Genomic DNA, 23996 nt, shown 5'->3' with positions numbered 1-23996 from the left:
TGTTTCTGATGTAATAATAAGAGGGCGCTGATTTGATTAATGATTATAGTAAATACTGAACCTTGTGGACTGATATTTAAACCAGCGCTGAAGCGTCACGTGTGTGCTGCTCGAGCTTCATTGGCTGAGCAGAGTAGCAACAAACAACGTCACACTTCGCCCCGCCCTCTACCATCACGGGCTTGTGAGACACGGGATGCTGCATTGAGGACTGATGATAAAGATAGGCCCTCTCTACATCAGACACCGTGAAGGCCTGAACTAGACACTACGACATTTTTGTTTATGTATGTATTCTCATCTCGTGCAACAGATTCCCGTAAATGCCAAATATCTTAATATTGTATGGATCTGACTGAGGCTGAGACAAGTTGTCACACTTCCCAGTTCAGTCAATATCTCTCAGGATAGGTTTATTTTTGAATGTCAATTAATGTTTAGGCACATACATTAAATAAACACATGTCGACACTTAATGAGAACCTTATATTAAAAATCCTGTAATATGAAATCAAAATAAATAAATCAAAATCTAAGCATTATTAGGATAACAACATTTATTATACTTAATTAATTGTATGAAATTACTTCTTTTTGCCCCCAGTATTAATGTGATAAAATGTGACATTTATGAAAAATTCACTTGTCTGTCAAACAGCATGTGACAACTAGCCCCAGTTTCCTCATAATGTATTTATTTCTCATTATCAGTTCTGAGGTTTTACAGCTCTAAATCTGATTATGCATTTGAGGCTGCCTTTTTGAAACCCTATTTTTTTAAAACGGTTGTCTTGAATTTACCACAAAATCCTGTTTGTGAGAAAGCAGCCTATGAGATGGTGACACTTTTTAAAATCAGGAAGTGATTTCGTATAGAGAGAGAGAGAGAGAGAGAGAGAGAGAGAGAGAGAGGAAATTCGTGCAAGCAAAACTACTTCTGCTCTGAGCTGCATGCTTTAGAGTTTGAACAACGTTTTGCTGCTGTACGTGACATTGACATGAAAGAACGGGCAGGAAATGCTGATGGGTTACAGGAGAAACTCCATGCGTTTTAAGCAGTCACATTGGTCTAAATATGAATAGCACAAATAAAGTTGTTAACTCGACTGCAATTAGAGCTGAGGTGAGAAGACATGAAAGCTTGCAGAAAACTCTAAACAAATTTCTCAAACAGCTGGAGAGGGTTGAGGACCAGCAGCTCAGGACAGGACTAAAGGTTTTCCTTCACAGCATACAAGGTGAGCCTGAGTTAACTGGAAAAGTCTCATAAATATCATGAGATTATTTATTTTGTCCTCTAGAAAACATGCTGATAGATTCCCGTACCATTTTGCAAAGTGTGATGTTTACTTCAGGTCCTTAGGAGGTCCTTACCGAGGAGTCTGACTTGCACGTAAACAGCATGTTGTTTGAGTTGAAAATCTATGTTGATAGAAAGGCATATCTAAATAATTCTCAGAGAAGAACAAGTTTACTATTCATTCTGGAAATGAGTTAATCACAGCTCCTTGTGTGAGATAAAAATTCAAGGAATTGGGCTTTTTTACATGGTTTGACTGCTATTGATTGTTCCACTTTTGCAGTATTATGTGCATTATCTTGAGTTTTGAAATAATATCAAATTCTAAAATGTCCCAACTGTATATTTTAGAGAAGGCAGACATATAAAAAGGAATATAAATGCTTTAACTCGTGTTAAATTGGATTATATAACCAGCAGACATCTGCAAATGCACATGCTCCACCATTAGACTGTGATGATGAACTGTTACTACAGTCCGGATGTTGAATCAGAATGGTGGATGTTAGTTTAAAGAGGCCCAGGTTGAAACATTAGCACCATCTTAGAGACGTCGTCATGGTGGCAGGCTTTTGAACACGAAGTGCTGGTCCATTTCCTGTCTGACGCTGTCTTGCTGCCCACGAAAGCCACATCCTCTTCATCTCAGTCAGTCTCCACCTGTCTACAGTGCTATACTCTTACTCTCCTTATCTGACCCCATTATTTTTAGTTTTCCATAAGATTCCGCTTTTCTTTGTTTGACTGAGAAATCTGGCAATCCATCGAAGCTCTAGCCAAATGAGCCGGCTGTAAAGTTTAAGCAGTTATTTTAAGATGCAACATTTATAAATCGTGTTAGCAGTAAACATCCGCGCAGTGCATGTTTTTAGTTTGGAATTTATGGTAACAGAAACTAATGCATCTTTAATATAGTGTTTGTCGATGCTCCTTATAATTTACTTCCTCCTCACACTTCCTCTTGTGAGCATTAATGCATCTGTCACTCTAGGTCTCAGCTCAATATGAAGATGCCATCAATCAGCAGAATCTCACCGACATTTTGTCTCTTTAAACCAAAACCAAAATTAAACACGATTTGTATGGTACTTACCCATGCAAAACTTGCCGCAATGATGCTAGGGTATTCTGGATGATTGCTAGGGTATTCTGGATGATTGCTAGGGTATTCTGGATGATTGCTAGGGTATTCTGGATGATTGCTATGGCATTCTGGATGCTTATTATATGGATTTCTTGTTTCTATGGTATTGCAGTCCCTAGATATTGCTCAGATTTTTTCACACATTTGATCATTTTCCTGGAGAAAGTTGTTCACACTTGCATTAACCTGCATCTATAATGATATTCTGTAAACAAAGTTGCAGAACAGACAAGATGAAATAGTATGGATGATCTTTGAATATATTAATTTAGCCCACATAGTCATATGATGATTCAAATGATGCTTGATGGGAATAAAATGAAAGTGAAGGAAACTGTAAAGGGGAAGTCATTGCTGTTGGCTTCTGAGCATTGGGATTTGCGAATAGGACTGACACATTTAAATGTTGATTACTGCAGGGAGCCAAGAGAGTGGGAGACAGGCAGAGTGACAGCGATGTATGGGGGAGAGAGAAAGGGGAAAATATATTTATGAGTGCGAATTCTCCAAGAAAGAGTCCAAGGAATGTCTACCATGAAATATTAGAATATATATTATATAAATAAACTAAAGCTTTGCATTTTCTGATAAAAATATGAGTGGTGCTTGCCTGTGGTTGCCAGGGTGTTGCTATGTGGTTACTAGGGTTTTCTGGTTGGTAGTTACGGTAATTTTTGTCATCATTTACTCATGCCATTCCAAACCTGTATGCATTTTGTTTTTCTGTGGAACACAAAATAAGATCATATGCTGAAATGGGTTCTATGTTGTTTAGTTCCAAATGTTCTTCAAAATATATTATTTTGTGTTCCACAGAAGAAAGTAATGTTTGGAAGGACATGAAGGTGAGTAAATGATGATGGAATTAAACATTTCGAGGGAACTGTCTCTTGAACTTAACTATGAGCAATAGTAATAGTCACTAAATTCTTCTTTATATGCAATAAAGTAGCAAATCAATAAAAAGAACAACAAATGAGAGACATTCACATACAAGTAACTGCATGCCCTCTTCCTAAATGTTGCTGAATTGTGTTCTGCATGACACCTGTCTTCATGATTGATAGCAATCAATGTAATATATTATTGATTTGTGAACTTTATATGACTGCTAATTAACATTTTAAAAATTAAACTCCCTTTACAAGATTATTTTTTGTAATGTATATATATATATATATATATATATGTACACACACACACACATACTATATATATATATATATAGAGAGAGAGAGAGAGAGAGAGAGAGAGAGAGTCTTGTGTTTTGTGTAGGACACATTGATTTTTTTTTTTTTTTACTCTCATCCCAGTTATTGAATGAATTCGAGTGTAGTATTGACTCCAATCAAGCACATTTGAACAGATCAATCAATAAATTGTCAATAATATTGCATGCCCTCACTCAATCACCTACTCATTCATACACACCTTTGCAAGGACAGTTGGTACACATAGCAGGGGGTTAGATATGGAGATAGCGAACGGGAGACTAGATGGAATCAGTGCATGAAGGAGGAGGAGTTTAGCCTCGGAATACCTTGGTAACAAGCAAGCTCAGTGTCTAGGACAGGAAAGGTGGGGGACACGGCGGCTCTTGAATCACTGTACTGACTGTGACTGTGATATGTGGCACATTGCTGCCTGATACAGCGCTGTATCGAGTGCAAAATTTGCCTCATTGATGTGTCAGTCTTGATTAGCTTTGCACCTAACCACTCATATTTGTGTTTTTCTTGTGCTGCGTTGACCTCTTTTCCTTGTCAGAACCTTGCAAGCTTTACAGTCTGTCTTTATTCCTCAACACATCACTGATTCTCGCTTTTTAAGCAGGAGAGAGCGTGCGAGCGAGAGAAAAGAGAGGGAGAAGGCGAGGGAGGGAGGGAGAATGAGAGGAGGGGGTAGCAGGCTGTGGAAAGCAGGGGCTGGGAGCTGTCTGGCTGGTGACAAGGGCAGAGAGAGAGAGAGAGAGAGAGAGAGAGAGAGAGAGAGAGAAGCAGGAGATGGAGAGAGAAGCAGGGTATTCCTGCACGGTGCCGTTCTGCGTGGGTTTGAAGAAGACCTTCCACTGGAGAGATCTGAGAGACCCTTGTTCATGATGCGTGACTCGTCGAAACCCTTAGCGTGAGATGCACCTTCTTCTCTAGAATGAAGCATGATTGTCTCGCGCGTTTGCATTATTGACATCCCCGACTGCTTGACGCACCGATCACCGGAGGCGTGATGGATAGACTCTGTTTAGGGACACTAGGATCTCTCTCTGTGGACTTGCTGTAAACGTTTCCACCGATCCATGTGGCATGTAGACTGACTCCTCAGTTCGACTCTTCAGTCTGTCAGCGTCTCCTCCACACGCTGTGGAGCAGGTTGGTGAAACGATGTGCCTTGATCTGAGGTTAACAGCTCTGCATGTCTCACAGATGTAATTTTACTCTTTGTCATCCTTGAAGGAATTTTCGATCCTGTTTCCATCTTGTGCATTGTCATTTTTGCCTTTGAATCTGCCTCTTGTTGAATGTAGTCAATGGAATCGTGAGAATGCTTTTCATGCAGGTGTGGAGAGCTGGGCACATGTCTGCATGCTTAAAATAGGTGTGAGAGGACCAGAGAACAGCAATACGAAGTCTGGGAAGAAACATGGTGTGAAAGAGCACAAAGGACATTAGCTAATTTTTTTCCCACTTTAGGAAACAAGGTCGCGGTTTACTTCTTTTTGACACACTTGCTTGAACTGTCTTTTTTTTCTCTATGAATTCCGTGATTTTTTTCTCCTGCTGTGGAAGCCATTGAACAAGTGAATAACAAGATTATTTGATTAATTTTCTGTCCTTGATCTGCTGAGAAATTCTGGACCACATGAACCGAAGCGGGACGTCACAGTCAAAAACCACCTACCTTATCTCCCTCACCTTGGTGAAGGTAGAAACCACTGAGGAAAATGAGTTGGAGAAGTCCAGGCCAGCTGTGGAGGGAGCGGTGTACGATGCTGATGGAGCGAAACATCTCAAGCACCCTGGATCCAATAATGAGGGCCAGGAACGCCAGAAAATGGGTGAGGCTGTGGAGCTGGAAGCTGGAGAATCTGTCAAATTCTCAGTGGAACAGGAAATACTCCAAAGCCCAAGGGAGGACAAGGCACATTTTGCAGATGGTGTTCACCCTGGTGATAGACAAAAATCAATGATCTCACCCACCACAGAGAATGGAAGAGCCAGAGAATCCCCCGGGATGTCCCAAACCTCTTTTCCCCGAGATATAGCCAGACATCTGGGTGACATCCCGGTCCGTGCGACTCAGCGTCCCGTTTCTCTCCTTAAAGCTCATGGCGGTGGTCGTGAAGTTAAGGAGTCCAGAGAGAGCATCCATGCCTCCTCAAAGAGCCTTGACCGTAAGGACAGTCGGACCAGGATTCAGTCCCCAACCAGCCCGACTCCTGGATCTTTCCGGGCATCATGGGCTGTAAGCGAGGTGAAAACTTGCGATGAAGACCTCAAAGGGGTTATTGGGATGAAGAGGCCCACTGAAGGGGACATCATAGCCATGCGAACCCAAAGCCCTCGAGCCGAGAGATTAAAGGCAGGATCTACATCTCTTCCGACCCCTATCGCCTTGATTACCAAGCCTCAACGCAAAGGAAAGAGTCGCACCCTGGACAACAGCGACTTGAATTGTCTGTCTGAGGACCTCCTTAAGTGCAAAGGTGGTCAAATGGTATCTGACTTTAGAACAGCTCAGTCCCAGGGGGCTTCAGCACGTGACCGCAAGATGCTAAGATTTATTAGTGGCATTTTTACCAAGAGCACTCCAGTTGCAACCAGTGCAACCATTGTGACCCCAGTCTATAGCACCATTCAGAGGGAATCCAGTGAAGAGGAAGGTAGGAGAACATGGCTTTCTCACCCATACACAACTCAAACTCTCAGATAAGTAGAAGCAGGATTGTTTCTGAAAATGGGAGGGGGACACACTGGGTAGCTTGCACATTTAGAAAATGAGGGATTCTTTGCATAAAGAATGCATCATGTTTTCTGAATGTTATGTTTATATCAAAGGAATTGTTCACCCAAATATTTAAATGTGTTCATCATTTACCATGTAATTCCAAACCTGAATGACTTACGGTCTTCTTTTGAAAAATATTTTAACTATCTTTTTTTGTCTATGCAATGAAAGTCCAAAACAACATGGGACCCCATTGACTTTTCATGTCTGAGAAAAAAAAAAGGACATTTTTAAAAGGATCTTTTGTGTTCCACAGAAGATTGAAAGACATACATGTTTGGAATGAAATGAGTCTAAGGAAATGGTGACAGTTTTTATTATTTGGTGAACTATTCCTTTAAAGTGAAGAATCCTGATGTTTTAATTTGCATTCATTTTTAAAAAATTGACATGTTTAAGTCTGTACACACATTTAAGGAATTCTGGTAATTAATTCTAATGCCTAGGGTTGTGGAGTTAAGATGCTGAAAGCATACTGGTCTTTTATTTACAACCACCCCCTACTGTTTCTGTTTCTGCACTGGAAAAATTGGAATGGGAAATAAATTTGATAATACCCATGCCACAGGCAGCATAATTTTGCCCAACATCCTAATCCCATCTTTGATGTTCCGCCCACTTCCTGTATTCTGGTCTCATTCTTTCACGGAAGCTTCAGTCCTTTCATCACCAGTCTCTTCATTTAAAGCCATATCCAGCCATGAATTTTAGCACTCTAAACTGAAGGGAAAGCACTGATTTCTGTAGTGAAGAAACATTTTAAATGACATAAAGCAGTATCTGAATCAACAGGCAATTGGATGGATGTTCTTAAATTCAGCCACATGCATTTTAAATCCACCCTAGCAAATTAAGTCTGTTTTTCTTCAAATGATCGACTATGATCTTGCAGAGATGCCTTCAAGTTCAACTAATTTATATGCGGAGCTTGTTGAACAAAGGCTTCTTTTCAAACATCTGCATTTCTCGACAATATAGATTTGATAATTAGGTTTCCTATTTTGTAGGATGCGATTGATAATTGCACGAGTGGAACTCGATATAGGTGTGTGTGTGTGTGTGTGGTCAAAATGCTACGAGCAAAAGGTCTGATGTGTCTGCACACACGACGCATGCGCACACAAAATATTTACGTATGTGTTCTCCGAGTGAACAGAAGCAGCGGCTGGAGGTGGGGTTGTCATGGCAACAGGGAGGGCTGAGAGAGTTGCCTGTTGTGTGGCTGTGTTATGCGAGGGAACGAGCCACACATGAAATGAATGGGAGTGAGGGTATGCGAGGAGGGGTCCTTTTGAAAAAGAGAGAGACCAGAATGTGTCACATAGAGCGTCCGTTTAGATGGAGGGGGTGGCGTGTTGTATATGGCACATAAGGATCACACTGTCTAACCGCACTGGCTGGACTCCTGATGTGCCCCGCCGTACAATGACCTCATAGAATTGCGCTGAATTCGGAGGGGGTTAAACCTCTTCCGTTTGTGTCGTGGGTGGCGTGTGAGAGAGGAAACTGCAAACGGCATGAGTGCCAACTCAGATCGTACGCCGATCTCCTGCATCTGTGTGTCGTGAGCTGCTTTAATCAGTCCACGCCGGTCACAAGGGTGTATCGCACCGATCCTCCCCCCTTAACAAAAGCATCTTTTGCCTCTCATCCGCCGCTTGATGCACCCACAGCTGTGCAGCTACACAAAAAACAAGGTGACAGGCCCGTCTATCACTGGGTGCCGGGTCTGAGCCGCCGGTGAAAAAAAGTGAGAGTGTGCTAAGACTTCCAATATAAACCGGAGAGGGGTGTGGGTGCTCTCTGCTGCTCGGATACACCTGCAGTCCTTCACGCCCTGTGAATTACCAGAGATTTATAACACCTCCAGATGAACTGTCATCCGAGGCGAAGGTGCAATCAAATTTCACTTCGATGCAGAATAGAAATGTGCAACAAAAGGGCAACGCATGATCTGTGTTTAAATGGTCACAGATTGGCGTAAGAAACCAACTGTATCATCGCTCCTGACTTTAGATAATGTGGCTTGACGTGAAGGGAGGTGATAACGTTGTTAACTCTGCTGCTCAGTGCTTGGAGGTTCTGAATGTTGTGATCACTGTATGATCATTCAGTCGTGTCAAACTCGCTCTTCCTGTAAGTGAGTCATCTGAAGTTTCACGTCACTGACATCAAGGGTCAGAACGAGGGGATTTAAGCTGTAGATCAATATGAGAGATCTTTTTTTAGAAAACAAATTCAGTAGCTGGCTCACCCATTGTGAAAAAATAAATATGCCAAAATGTATTTGAAATACATTTATTGTATGCTAAGTATACTGCAAATACATTCACACATTCATGCACTTATAAATAAAAATACCCTGCAACTGTACTGTTGCTATACTAAATTGGTATACTTAAAGTCTGTAAAACTAATTTTGTCCCTAATGCACTTTAGTTTCTATCCGGAAATTGTGCTGAGGTCCAACTATAGATATACTTAAGTATATTTGATTGTGCTAAAGTGGAACTATTGCAAGTATACTTCATGTACACTTTAAATATCTTGCATTTAAAGACTGATATTATACAGAGATCATACTGTTCTTACTAATAGTGATATTAAAACACATTTGTGACTTAATATTAAGAAATGTGCATTGTTCAATAAAGAGGTACTCCAAGTAAATTTTAAATATAAAATTTGTATCATAAGTCTCAGTAAATATGTTAATGGCTTTGTAGTATACTTAGTATGAATAAATGTATTTTAAATACATTTTTGCATATGTTTTTAACATAATATTAATAAATCAGCACATATTCCATCTCTTTTTTTGTTATATGATTGATTCATCTATTTTTCTGTTGTACTTTTATTAGTGGTTGCTTGCTAATCACCTCAAATCAGAATATGACCAAACCTTAATGTGATCTAAATTAGACAATGCGCTTATGGAGATATAATACACTCCCTGATTGCTTTTTTTTTCATTCATTTAATCCCACACCATGGCAACTCTGTTTGAGATATCAAAAATATGTTAGCAATTCAGCATCTTTAATGTTTTGGCCTAATGTTGACAAAGTTTGGTGATGATCACATGAATCGCCTTGGAGGAGTAAGAAAAAAATTTATTACAAGAAATCCACATTCAATCCAAAATATTTGACCTCCTGTTGGGCAGAGCTAATGAAGTTAATTTAGATCAGTATATGTACCGAATTTGGTAACACTAACCCCACCACTTCAGTCAAAAGGGGGAAGCTTTTTTACTATAAAATATTGAACTTGGGGATGGGCTCTTTTAACTAGGGCAACCACTTAAAAGACCCTAGCAACTGCATAGCAACACATTAAAAGCCATTCAACTGGATAGCTAGCAACACATTAATAGCCACTTAAAACATCTTATCTACTGCATAGGAATGCCCTGGAATTGTCTTCATTGTTTTGAAGTTAAGACTTAACTTTGACTTTTCTTTTTTCAGCATCATGTGCCAATAGCCAGGAATGGACCTTAACTCGCGCTATTCCAGAACTGCGATTGGTGAGATAACCTAAACAGTTTTTTTTATTCCTTAAGCATATAAACAAGAAGTACATTTTTTTTAGGCATACATCTATAAAAACAATATTTCAGTTGGTTAAGTGCACTAAAAAGAAGATGGTTGCACTTTATTTTAATGTCTTGTTACAGTGTAATTATACATTTAAGTACTGAGTAATATTAATTAATTACATGTACTTACTATATAGGGTTAAGATTAGGTTTGGTTTAGGGTTTGTTGCATGTAATTATGCATAATCTATAGTAATTACTATAGAAACTACATGTAACGTGTAACAAGGACACTGTAAAATAAAGTGTTACCATGAAGATTTATTTTGAATTTTTGTCATGCTGATGAGTAAGGATACATCTTTGACTGTAGGAAGAAAAAAGAAAAAAAGATCAGAATTCTTTTCTAAACTTTAACAAAATTAAAAGAGCACAAATAAAGACTTTTGCTAAAATTTCAATTAGGTCTCAAATGTGTCTCCTCGGGAGTTTCAGATTAGATCTCAACAATGTCAGATGCTCTATATTCTGTTTTTTGAAGTGATGATTAAAAATATGATTCTTTCTGCCGCATGCAGGGGGTTCTGGGTAGCCTTCGCAGTGGAAAATCTGCTCTGGTAAACAGATTCATCACAGGAAGTTACCTTCCACTTGAATCACATGAGGGTGAGAACTTTGTTCTTTCTCACCTCCTTTTCGAAGACTGTCATTTTAACCGTTTAGATGCATTATAATTGATCTCTTGTCTTTTGACTTTGTCCTCTTTTTCTTCTCTGGAAGGGGGAAGATATAAAAAAGAAGTGTTGGTGGAGGGACAGAGTCAGTTATTGCTGATTCGAGAGGAATCTGGTCCACCAAGTGCACAGGTGTGTGAATATTTCCCTGTGAACACTTGAGTCAGGAACATACTGTCTGCACAACAAAAATATTTGGCCAATGCAAGTGTGCATCTCCTGCTTTTCATACTTAACATTAGTGTGGCCGTAATAAACCTACAGCGGTAATAAACCTACAGCAAGTTGTTCGTGCCATTAAACCAAGCTGCATTTAATTCCGTTTTTACACTTGTGGACTTCCCCTTTGGGGGAATCCCTGCCTCTATTTTAAAGTCCGTTGAAAGTCGAGGGAAGTTTATTTGGACAGACCCTCGACCCCTTAATTTTGACCGAGAGAGCAAGTCTACTCAATATGTACACTTCAGGCAGATCCATAGACCAAAATGCAAAACGATTGTGCTTGCAAAATCACACTTAAAGGGATAGTTCGCCCAAAAATAAAAATTCTGTCATTAATTACTCTCCCTCAAGTTGTTCCAAACACGTACGACTTTCGATCTTTGGAGCACAAATGAAGATCTTTTTGATGAAATCTGAGAGTTTTCTGTCCCTCCGTTGACAGCTACGCAACTACCACTTTGACACTTCAAAAACTTAAAATGGAAATCGTAAAACTAATCCATATGAAATGAGCGGTTTAGTCCAGAATTTCTGAAGAGACGAATTTAGGCTTTTTTTCAAAAATAAACACAAACGGAAAAATGTTCAAGCATGTTTGCTTGATATGCGAGAACCAATAAGGTTTATTCTCGTGTTACGCAGCACGTTTGAGCTTTAGCGAGAACCAATGAGGTTTATTCTAGTGTTACGCAGCATGTTTGAGCTTCCACAAGAACCAATGAGGTTTATTCTAGTGTTACGCAGCATGTTTGAGCTTTAGCGAGAACCAATGAGGTTTATTCTAGTGTTACGCAGCATGTTTGAGCTTCAACAAGAACCAATGAGGTTTATTCTAGTGTTACGCAGCACGTTTGAGCTTCAGCGAGAACCAATGAGGTTTGTTTTCACACGTTGATCTTCTGTTTATGTTCGCTGATCCATGTTTACTTCTGAATAAAAGCCTAAATTAAATCTGTTCATCATATAAAGCGATCGAGTCTCTTCAGAAAATTTGGACTAAACCGCTCATTTCATATGGAGTAGTTTTACAATCTCTTAATGAACTTTTTGAAACGTTAAAGTGGTAGTTGCGTAGCTGTCAATGGAGGGACAGAAAGCTCTCAGATTTCATCAAAAATATCTTCTTCATGTGCTGAAGATGAACGAAAATTGTTCGGGTTTGGAACGACATGAGGGAGAGTAAATAATGACATAATTATCCCTTTAATTTACCCACACCTGATATTTGAGTTATTTGTACAAGTCATTGACATGTAACTGCATAATACTTGTAGCTACCTTAATCTGACTTTTTTACACCGTTATAGTTTATTGTATTGTTAATATTTTCGTTTGTGTACATTTTTATATTTTCTCCAACAGCCTGTTGGAGAGCTTGAGAATGCTGCTTTCTCATGTTGTGTTATTTATGCTTTTTACACATTTTGGACTGATGCATGAAATTGAGCTCTTGTAACAAGAAGCATTTGCCTGCACGTACTTGTGTAGAATATATTTGTATGTACACTACCATTTGGGGTCTGTAAAAAATGATGTTATTGAAAGCAGCAGCCATCAAGGCAGCATTTATGTGCTCAAAAATACAGTAAAAAACAATAATACTGTGAAATCTTATTAAAGTGGAAAAGAACTGTTTGAATATATTTTAAAATGTAATTTATTCCTGTGATCAAAGCTGAATTTTCAGCATCATTACGCCAGTCTTCAGTGTCACATGATCCTTCAGAAATCATTCTAATATGCTGATTTGCTGCTCAAGAAACATTTCTTATTATTATCAATGTTGAAAACCGGTTAATGCCGGTTAATATTTTTTTGTAGAAACCATGATCAAATTTTTTTAGGATTCTTTGATGAATAGAAATATTTGAAATAGAATTGTTTTTGTAACATTATAAATATCTTTACTTTAACGTTTGATCAATTCCAAAAGAAAATTGCTGACCCCAAACCTTCGAACAGTAGTGTATTCTGCATTATACTCTTCCGGCATCCCACTGTTTTTCATTCCTACATTTGTGATTGTAGATCTGCAACTGGCTCGATGGTCTCATCCTGGTTTTTAGTCTGGAAAATGAAGCAAGTTTCCAGGATGTGTACAAGAACTACAGTGAGCTAAGTGCACATCGTAACATAGCAGAAATCCCCATCATAGCGGTTGGAACGCAAGGTAAGAGATACACTCGTCTTGGTTTCAGGGATGTTTTTCTGAACAATATGGTGTTGAGTACTCTGAGCGTTTTTTCTTCCTGCAGATAAGATCAGTAGCACTAACGCCCGTGTGATTGAGGACAAGAGGGTCCAGCAGCTGTGTATAGATGTGCGTCGCTGCACTTACTATGAGACCTGTGCCACCTATGGACTTAATGTGGACAGAGTGTTTCATGAAAGTGAGTTTCATCTCAAAATAACATGTTACTTCCAGACAGGATGACAGTGTTGATTGGACAAACTTGTTTCCCTCTTAGTGACTCACAAGATCGTTGCTGCCAAGAAGCAAGCCGCCCTTCTGGCCTCCTGTAAATCTCTCCCAAACTCCCCGAGTCACTCAGGGGCCTCGACTCCAGTGTCAGGGCCCGGACAGGTATTTGTTTGGGTCAATTCTGGGTTAAAGAAAATCTCATTTTCATTACTATTATGCAAAAAAAAAAAAGGTTTTGTGAAGTGCAGTTGTAAGTCATTATTATTTCTTGCTATGAATTGAATTTAAAAATTGATAACACTTTACAATAAGGTTTCATTCATTAACTACATTAGTTAACATGAACTAATAATAAACTGCACTCCTACAGGATTTATTAATCTTTTTGCGAATACATTATTAAAATCAAAAGTTGTATTTGTTAACATTAGCACTGTGAAAGAACATAAACAACAAACAAGGAACGGCAGCATTTTTTTTATTAGTTAACGTTAACAAAGACTAACAAATACAGTAACAAATGTATTGCTCATGGTTAGGTCATGTTAGTTAATACATAACCTAATGTTAACAAATAAGACCTTATTGAATAGTTTTTTTTCTCATTACAATATTGTGAATTCGGGGAGAAAATTGATGAGAATAATGCCACAATGAAACATCTTAATGGCTGAAAAAAAAAAAAAAAATATATATATATATATATGTATGATTATAAAATATTATTAAATATAGTATACCTATTTTCTTTATTCAAATTGTATTTCTTTGACATTTCTTTGTGAGATTGACCCCTTTATCATTATAATAAAATAATGTGACATATTTGAAGGAATTAAATACCAATATCATGTTGTTCTTTTCAATATTCTTGAGTATTGTTGGGGTGTAAAATATTACTTTGTCAAAATTTTCTGATCTAATTAGTTTCATATTCTTTGCTTACCTCAAAATCAGTATTAATATTATTCCAGTATTATTCACAAATTTAATCATTATAATAAATGAATAAAAGTTAAAATGACATGCTTATATTTTATTGTAGATGAATTATAAATGACAAAATTCCATATCAATACATACATTTTAATTTCAGATTGATGCATTACACATTTTATACCCCTGTTGTTGAGTATTTGACTGTTTTAAATGATTATGAAAAACTTCATCAATCTGTCTGCACCATTCACCATTCCACCAACCTCTGTCTCATTCTTCTTAATGTCCCATCATCCTCTCTTAGGCCAGTAATGGGGGTCAAAGTAGTGATTACCCCTCCTCTTTGCCTTCTACCCCTGTGATAAGTCACAAAGACATACGGGGTGGGGCAAGTGGAGACGGGGGCACGCAACGAAATCCGCCCCGACGACGGACCTCTTTATTTGCGGTTAGTTCTTTGAGCTCATTACAAAGAGTGTCAAATCTTGCCAGTTACATTATGTGAAACTGGGTGTGGAAAATGTTGTATTGTATTATTTAGATTTTAAAGCATAGTTGACCTTATATCTAAATGATTATAGTAATCTGAGGTGATGTGTGTAATATTTTTATAGTAAAATAATTTCTTCCATCCAAATTTAATATGTGAAGATAACTATTAATTGATGGAGAAACCTCTTCGGAGAAAGTTTTGGTGATACTAGTGAAATTACATACGTCACCTTCAAATGTTGTTACAAAAAAAAAAACAGAAGTATGACAGCATCTTCAGTCTGAGATTCTGTTTGTGAACTTTCTATCACACGAACACTCACTTCATCTCATGAGTCACATCTGTCTTCCTTCCTTTACGTGTTTCGCCTTCCTCTCATCTGTACTTTATCTAACATGTCTGTTATTTTAGAACCGTCGTGGAAGTGACTCTGAGAAAAGAGCATCAGATAGCAGAGGTGACATGAGCAGTCGGTCGGTTCCTATCAAACAGGTACATGTGAGATCTTAGCTTTGAGGATGTGTGTCGTGGGGCTTCTGTGAAATGCAGTGGCCCCGAAAAGTGTTTGGACATCTTTGAGTCTCATTGCATTAGAAGAATAATTAAATAAATCGCTATGTTTTTTTTTCTTTGTTAGGGAACTTTGTGGAAACGCAGTGAACGCTCTTTAAATAAGGAGTGGAAGAAGAAGTACGTGACGCTGTCAAACAACGGCATGCTGATGTATCATTCAAATTTAAATGTGAGTAATGCTTTCTTGTAATCCATTGTTTTCATCAGAGCAGTGGTTTTACACATCCTTCATTAGCAAATACTTCCTGTGTGCTTCTGTTTTTATAATCACATTTTGTTTTTTGTCCTTTTTTGTACAGAAATGAATACTGCTGTTCATCACTGCATTTTTAGATTTATTAGTTTATTATAAAATAGTGTGTTCAGGTGTGATGCTGTAACTGTATTTAATAATATTGCCCTTTGCCAGGAAAATAACTCATACACGGCAAAAAAATACTTTCTTACTCAGTATTTTCATCTTGCTTTCCAGTACAAATATATAAACATTCTTAAATCAAGATATATTTAGTAGAGAGGCTAAATGACTTAAGAGATTAAGTCTTGTTTACAGAAAAATGGAACAGAGTTAAGCAAGTTTATGCTTTACACAAGGAAAATATCTGTCAGTGAAGTAAGATAAATAATCTTGTTTTCCCTTTAAATTAAGTTTATTTTTCTGACCCCACTGGCAGATTTTTAAAAGCATAAACTCACTTAATTTTGAAGATTAAAAAAAAGAAGAAAAAAAAAAGACTTAATATCTTAAGTGATTTAGCTTCTCAAGTAAATGTTTCTTGATTTAAGAATTTTAGATATTTGTAATGAAAATATTTTTTGCAGTGTATAATTATATTAAATATAGTATATATATAATATAGAGTATACATATGTGTGTGTGTGTGTGTGTACAAACCACACACACACACACACACACACACACACACATATGTAATAAATATAATAATGTAGACACACACACATATTATATAAACAAAAACTTTTATGTTAGATGCGATTAATCGATTTGACTGCACTAATGAAATATTTAAATACCAATTTAAATATCATATTATATAATTAAATTATAATTAAACAATATATTAAACCAGACAATTTTAATTGTCAATATTATTATATTATATAATACTATTATATAGTACTCAATGTGATTATATTTTTTTACAAATTAATACAAAATTATATAGTTATATTTTGGGTGTGGATTTACAGCTAATCTGTGTTGTAATGATTAAAATCCAGTGCAGAAAATGTTTTGTCAAATGCTTTGATGAAATTGCCTGATAAATTTGCAAAACCTTTACAAAACCTAAAAGCTTGAATGTTTTGCTATTTTTGGCTGTAGAAGAGAAATGGCGTATTTGTCAGTTAGGTTCATGCATTGTATTACTCATAATATAGTGTGTTGACATACCATATTATGAGCAATACAATCCATGACCTAACTCACAAATACGCCAGTATTATGCATATATTTATGATTTTAGGAGTTTATGCAGAACGCTCAAGGGAAAGAGATGGACTTATTGCGAGTAACAGTAAAGGTGCCAGGAAAGCGTCTTCATCGCGCTGTCACTCCCGGTGGGCCGTCCCCTGGCCCGGCTCTTGTCCCTGTGCCAGGTGTAAATGGACTTAGTAAAGACAAGCAGTCATCTGAAGGGGGCGCTACATGTAAGTGAAATCTTTTAAAATGTACTCACAAATGAAATAAAATAATTTGAACGGTTTCTCACTGTCATGGTTTCTCTCTTTCCAGCAAATCTTCTGACTGTAGAAGAGACATCCAGAACTGGCTTGTCATTTCATAATGATCAAAGGGTGAAACGTTGCCCGTCATCTGTGTCTAATAAAGGGTTCAGCGTGGGTGCGTAAATATTTCGTTTGCACCTTCCATTCATTCCTTCTATAACAGTTTTGGAGAATTATAAATGAAAAGTAGCAATGCTACTAACCTGGAAATGAAGGTAGCCCAGCATTGGTTTCCAACTGTTGGAATTTCAGTTCATATCAAGTTCATATGCAAATCTGATCATTTTGACAGTTCATTTTAAAGATTCACATCACTTAGTGGTGTTACCTTTTCTATTTACTTGTCCGTTTTTTGCACTGAAATATTTAGTTAAATAAATACACCAGTCCATGACTGTGTTTCGATTTAGTATTTTCCAGTTTGATTCAGTATTTTTAGTTGTATTAGTTACATTTAGTGTTAATGTGTGTGTTTAATGCTGTAACTGTAATTGAGACGTATTCTTTTTTTTGCAGGAAAATACTTAATATAATGATATTATATAATTAAATTTAAAAAATTATATAATATAGTATATTATTATATTATAAAATATAGCAATATGTTTTATATATATATAGTATATTATAATAGTATAATATATATATATATATATATATATATATATATATATATATATTTATTTACATTACATTTACATTGAATCATTTAGCAGATATTATTTTTATAAATAGATATAGATATAGATATTTATACAAAATGGAATTTTATTATATATACTGTGTATATATATTTTTTTTATTATATATATATATATATATATATATATATATATTAAACTTACACTGAATAATTTAGCATATATATATATATATATATAATAAAATTCCATTATAAAATAGTATTATATTAATTTGACTATAATATGTTTAAATATACTCAATATATTTAATACATATATAATTGTTTAGAATTTTGGCTTTGGCTTTGGCTTTATCTTTAGAATAGTTACAAATCTTTTTCAGGAAATGTTTTGACAAAATGCTGTCCTCTTTTTTGTATTATCTTAATAGAATCAAGCATTGAGGGAGCTACAAGTCCTCCCTTAGGAAAAGAACACATCCCGTCTTCTCCGATGACTGACAGGAAGAAGAAAAAACGAAACAGAAGTATTAACCTGAAAGGAGACGCAGCGGCTGGACAGGCTGAGGGTAAGAGATCAGATTTATGAAAGATTGACAGACGTCACATTGATACAGTGGCCGAGAGAGCTCAATGCGCTTGAAAGAAAAAAAAATCTACGAAAAAATCTTCATCAGTTTCACAACACAACACAACCAAATACAGAAACGCGTTGAGCTCTCTCGTACTTGATCCAGTTTTACTGCTAAAGCAATCAGATGTATTATTGTGAAGAGTTTGCAATTTTTCTTTCTTCTCTTTTCCTTTATGAATCCAGTATGGACCTGATTAATTGCTTTCTGTAAGGTCCTCTTACAATCTCTTTTACTTCTTACTTTCTTCTTTCCTTTCTTCCTCTTATCCTCTGCTGCCCTGGACTAATTTCTTGCACCGCAAGCCAAGCGCAAAATGTGGAAATTAAAAAGCTTTGGTAGCTTGAGAAACATTAACAAAACAGGTAACCTGAATGTATGAAATGTATGAGTGGCTGAGCTGACTCCATCTTGCTGTCTTTTCTGCAGTGTGTGTCTCTATGTCCATCTCTTGTCACATCATTAGATTACAGCAAATGGATCTGAGTCTTTCTGTCTGTGTTCCTGTCTCCCGAAACACATAATTATACTGAGACGATACATTAGACTGAGGACACAATGGGTGTTTTTATTGATCCCTTCCTCTTGTGTAAATAACTGTTGCTCTCGCCCAAACAGAGGAAGAGAGCACGGACTTCATCATCATATCGAGCACAGGACAGAGCTGGCATTTTGAAGCCCAAAGTCAAGAGGACAGGGACGCCTGGGTTCAGGCCATCGAAAGCCAGATCCTTGCAAGTCTACAGAGCTGTGAGAGCAGAAATAAGGTAAAGAAGGCAATAAATGATTATCTAACAAGCTCTAATCTGATCTCTATCAGGAACATCTTTTAAAGATTTGCAACACAAACCTAAACTTTTCGTACCTACGTAGGTTTGTTACAAATTTGCATAATGGTCTTGGTCTTCATTGGCCGCCTGTGATCAACGTCTACTTTGACCCAAGCGCTGTAGTTGTAGCTGAGAGTGGAAGAGTTTAGTTTGTGTTGTCGACATGTCGAAAAGATGATGTTTTCTGCACTGCGAAAGCAAATCCTCTTTGCTGCTTTTCCAAAGAATGAGAACTCGCACTGGAATTGATACAGTAAAACTGACGCCATTGTTACTGTTCATATTACTGTGTATCAAGTGCTGAAGGAGCTTAAATTCAGATATGGTAATGGGAGTTTTGTTTCTGACACTTGCTGTGAGCGGTAGACCAATCACAAAAGACTGGGTCATCTGACCAATCAGAGCAGAGTAGACTCTCGAAAAGGAGGAGCTTAGAGAAACCGAATCCTTTATCAAACACTGTGAGAAAAAAGGTGATGCTGCAATGTATATTATGAGAAAATTAAAGTGTTTTTTTTTTTTTTTTTTTACCTTGGATGCATGTAAACCTATTGTAGGAGACCTCAAAACAAAATTAGGAACCTTTAAAATAGCCATATCCATATCCATATCCCTAAAATCGAAGAGCAATAATCATAAAAAAAATCAGTAAATAAAATCAATAAAATAATCAATAAAATCAATAAAGGACACTGATTCCTTCTATATACGTAAATCATGTTAAGAAACAATATACTATACATATTAACAGTTTGCTCTCCAATATCACAAAATAATGGACTTCATTTTTAACTCTCAGGCTCGAAGGAACAGCCAAAGTGAAGCTGTTGCCTTGCAGGCCATTCGAAATGCCAAAGGGAACGACCTCTGTGTGGACTGTGCGGCACCAAGTAAGTGTCCTGAAACGATGCCTTGTTATGAAAATATAAACCACAAAATATAAATGTTGAGATCTCTGTCATTTTTCAGTATATGAGAACATTACGCTCTCCTTGCAGATCCAACATGGGCGAGTCTTAATCTCGGTGCTCTAATCTGCATCGAGTGTTCGGGGATACACCGGAACCTCGGGACGCACCTGTCCCGTGTGCGCTCGCTAGACCTGGACGACTGGCCCAGTGAACTTACAAAAGTGCTTTCGGCTATAGGCAATCATATGGCCAACAGCATTTGGGAGACATGTACCCAAGGGTGCCAGAAGTTGACACCTGAGGCAACAAGGTGAGCTGGCTTTGACCGTGAATGTCATTGTGGACAATGATTCAGAGCCACTATGGTAATAATTTGACCTTTGCTGGGTGTTTGTCTCAGAGAGCAGAGGGAGTCGTGGATCCGTGCCAAATACGAACAGCGGGCATTTGTGTCGCCCTTGCCCGCACAGTGTTCAGAGGACACAATGTCGACTTGGTTGCTTAAAGCAGTAATCGACAAAGACCTTCCCAGACTTCTGCTGCTCCTCGCGCACAGCACCAAGGAACTGATCAACATCCCGCCTGAAGGAGCAGCGCAGCAGCATCACAGCGCATTACATGCGTCCTGCCAGCTGGGCGACGTGGTCATGACACAGCTGCTGGTCTGGGTGAGTTATTGAGCCTGACATGTGATATAAAAAGCCCAAAACGTTTTTTTGAATAAGAGATTTTTTGGAACAGTTTATTGAACCTTTAGACAACATATTTTTAATCCTCTCCTCGCATTCTGTAACAAATCCTTCCCTCGCGGGTCAAAATGACCCGAAGCCATAGAATTATACTTTTTTTTTTGTTCAGAAAGCTTGTATCATTTCATTTTGATAATATTTTTTCTATTTTTAATGCAATTTTTTTTTTCATTTTCATTGCTTTATTTTTTATTTTATGTACCCTTTAAATTACTAGATTTTATCAATAAATAATATAATTTAATTCAACTCTCCAATACATGCATAACCAGCTCAAATTAGCTCACAATATCTCACATTGGGTCAATTTGGGTGTCTCTACCGACCTCTTATGGAAAAAAATATATAACATGATATTCATGACTCTTGCCACTAGATGGCCTTATAGCTCTATATGGAGCAAATGAGCTGTTCCCCTGGGTCCTATCTCTTATCTCTCTTTTTGTATATTCGTGGTTCAACAAGAGTCCAAAGGTCTTGGACCACTCCATGAACATTACATAAAAAAAAAAAGTATATATATATATATATGCATATATTAGTTTCGGGTCAAAATGACCCGAGGGAAGGAGGAGGGTGTGTTTTTGTCGAGTATCATATTTGATACATCAGGCTTTTATGGCTCAGATAGTATGATGGAGCTCATACTCAAAGATAAAAAAAAAAAATCTAAATTTTATTCAGAGGCCCAAACTCAGCAAAAATGTGCAATTTGGTCCAGATGCTGATATTTATATGGCCAAAAAGTAAGATGAAATTCTGATGTATTGTATTGTAAATCAATACAATCAATACAAGCTTGTATTGTAAATCAATGACATTTTTATAACAGTATGGCAGACTACTAGCATAAAATGCATATAAATATCAGTGGTCACTCTATATCTCCCAAAATGCTTATAAATATCAGTCACTATATCTCCCAATAATATGTCTTATTAAGATAATATTTAAATGATTTGTTTTATAATAAAAGCTCTGTAGTTTTTATTGTGGGCGGGGGGGCAAAACATATAATGCAATGCAATGATTGAGCAAAATAAATGTTCCTCAAAATCCTGATGGATCATATTTGTGACTCACATTTTAACATGATTTTTCTGAAAAATTACGTTTGGGTAATCAAGCAAGCCTAAGTTGCTTCAGTGTTCATCTTAAAATACTGATAACAATATAACAGTTATTCTTACTTTATAAAAATTATTCGATTTCACAGCAGAAAGTCACATGTACCGCGACCTGAAGGTGGACATTTTTAGAATTACATTAAAAGGCCCTTTACTTGCTAAAAAATAGAAACTATCAATCAGACAACAGACAGCATGTAGTTTGTGCATGACAGTTTTTTTTAGCAAAGGTTTAATCATGTTGATAATTAGAAATGTGCATATCAAATATGAGATACTGTAGGCTTATAGTGTTAAATGACTTTTTTGTAGAATTTTCTTTTTTGTTTGAACCATTCCTTTTAGCTTTTGCACTTTCAGTATTGCATTGTTTGCACATTTCTAACAGGTTCTTTTTTTGTTTGTTTTTGCTTCATTTTGCTCTACAGTACGGCAGTGATGTGAAGTCAAAGGATCCACAAGGTCGAACCGCACTGACGTTGGCGCGCCAAGCCGGGAGCAAAGAGTGTGCTGAGATTCTCGTCCAGCACGGCTGTCCCAGTGAGACGTCACCCACCTCCCCGACTCCCGTTCTCTCCCGCAAAAGTAGCATCACGAGTGTCGGACGTGTCAATTCCAGGAGGAGGGTCTCGTAACCCATGAACGTTCATGATCACATAAACATTTTCACCAGGGCCATTTTTATTTCTTCATACAGAGTTGTGTGTTCTGTGCGTCTGTGAATCCCCCCTCCCCCCACTCCCCCCCCCCCACTCCCCCCCCAGAATATTGCCAACAAGGCTGTATTTATATACTGTACGTATATCCTTGCGGATTCCTCAGAAAAGGGAAAAAGAAAAAAGAAACTCTTAATTGTCCTTATTAGAAGGCTTAGAATGACAGCTACAAAATTTCAACATGCCTTTTGACAGGAAATGGAAGCTGTTTTACCAACTAAAAAGCAATATTATTTATAATATGCTGGTTAATATATGTATTATAGATGCATTACATGGAAAAATGTAGCTTGAGAGTTTCCCAAAGCAATCTGAGGGAATGTATTTACCATTATGACTGTCATTACCATTGTTCTTTAAAATAGAAATCATGGCTGAGGGTAATGTAATGTAAGAACATGTTTATATCCAGACTCCAGAAGAAATAGTATTTGTCATTGTGCATCATTTCTAAATACTATAGACAATAAACTCTGATCTTCAACCTCTCTTTGGTACTGCTTGTTAAGTTTCCATCTTTTTTTTTTAATCAAAAAGTTAATGTTTTTACATTATAATGCCTCAAAACTTCACTGTCATTGAAGGCCTGTTTGATTTCAGAGAATCCCGCTGGTTAAAATATAAATTGTGCTATTATATGTGTCAGAGCAAGTGACAGAGCTCATGCATATAAATGTAAGATTGCCTTCATAGAATAATGTTTCTTGGCCTTATTATCTCATATTTGCATTTTGAATTCATTTACACATCTGATAATCGTCATGCAGCCACTCTTCCAAAATGTTGCTAAATTGACCACTTCTTAAATTAGACCACTCCTTCAAATGACCACATTAAAATGTGGCTGTGACTTCAACATGAAACCTGGATGACAACAGAAGATCGGATGCCTTTAATTACATCTGAACAAATTTGTGCAGAAAAAAATGTGCATTTTATTTGTGTGGGTGTGTATGTGTGGTTCAGGTATTCCCTAAATTATGGGGACAAATATGTCCATTACTCTGTCGCCATAAATGATACATTATCCTTAAAATTCAGTATCAATTTCAATTTGGGCCATCAGAAGAAAAATACTGGACACACACACACATTGGGTTTTCATGTTTTATGGGGTCATTCCATAGACAATTAGCCTATTTATACTGTAGGCCTACAAACTGTACATTTATCCCATCACAGAAAAGTTTCTGCATTTTTACATGTTCAAAAAAACATCACTTATGATTTATGAGCGTTTTTTCTTAATGGGACCAAAAAATGTCC

At 37.1% G+C, this 23996-nt stretch overlaps 1 protein-coding gene across 5 annotated transcripts; it reads left to right on the top strand.

Annotated features, from left to right (window-relative positions):
* The first annotated feature begins 906 nt into the window (after positions 1-906).
* agap2 (ArfGAP with GTPase domain, ankyrin repeat and PH domain 2) lies at positions 907-23226 on the top strand. 5 transcript variants are annotated; one of them, XM_079850378.1, is made up of 19 exons: positions 907-1238; positions 9920-9978; positions 10569-10656; positions 10771-10856; positions 12975-13116; positions 13202-13336; positions 13415-13530; positions 14612-14755; positions 15212-15292; positions 15438-15542; positions 16861-17044; positions 17130-17237; positions 18197-18334; positions 18703-18762; positions 19016-19164; positions 20027-20117; positions 20226-20448; positions 20539-20806; positions 22443-23226. In XM_079850378.1, exons 1-19 carry the CDS (start codon positions 1076-1078, stop codon positions 22647-22649), a joined length of 2547 nt encoding a protein of 848 aa, XP_079706504.1. In that variant the 5' UTR covers positions 907-1075; the 3' UTR covers positions 22650-23226. The 5 variants fall into 5 exon arrangements, with proteins under 5 accessions (XP_079706504.1, XP_079706505.1, XP_079706503.1 ...); XM_079850375.1 differs by lacking the exon at positions 907-1238 and adding an exon at positions 4347-6321; XM_079850379.1 differs by lacking the exon at positions 18703-18762.
* Positions 23227-23996: the final 770 nt, after the last annotated feature.

This window comes from Squalius cephalus (assembly GCF_949319135.1).
Source record: "Squalius cephalus genome assembly, chromosome: 18".
NCBI classification, from domain to species: domain Eukaryota; kingdom Metazoa; phylum Chordata; class Actinopteri; order Cypriniformes; family Leuciscidae; genus Squalius; species Squalius cephalus.
This window is presented reverse-complemented; position numbering and strand designations above follow the sequence as displayed.

What these genes read in the sequence shown, in the direction of transcription:
- agap2 (XM_079850375.1), top strand. Translation starts at nt 5,301, where the DNA reads ATGAACCGAAGCGGGACGTCACAGTCAAAAACCACCTACCTTATCTCC. An exon ending in GACGGACCTCTTTATTTGCG is followed by an intron (nt 14,756 to 15,211) that starts GTTAGTTCTTTG and finishes CTGTTATTTTAG; the next exon opens with AACCGTCGTGGAAGTGACTC. An exon ending in GAGAAACATTAACAAAACAG is followed by an intron (nt 18,763 to 19,015) that starts GTAACCTGAATG and finishes TCGCCCAAACAG; the next exon opens with AGGAAGAGAGCACGGACTTC.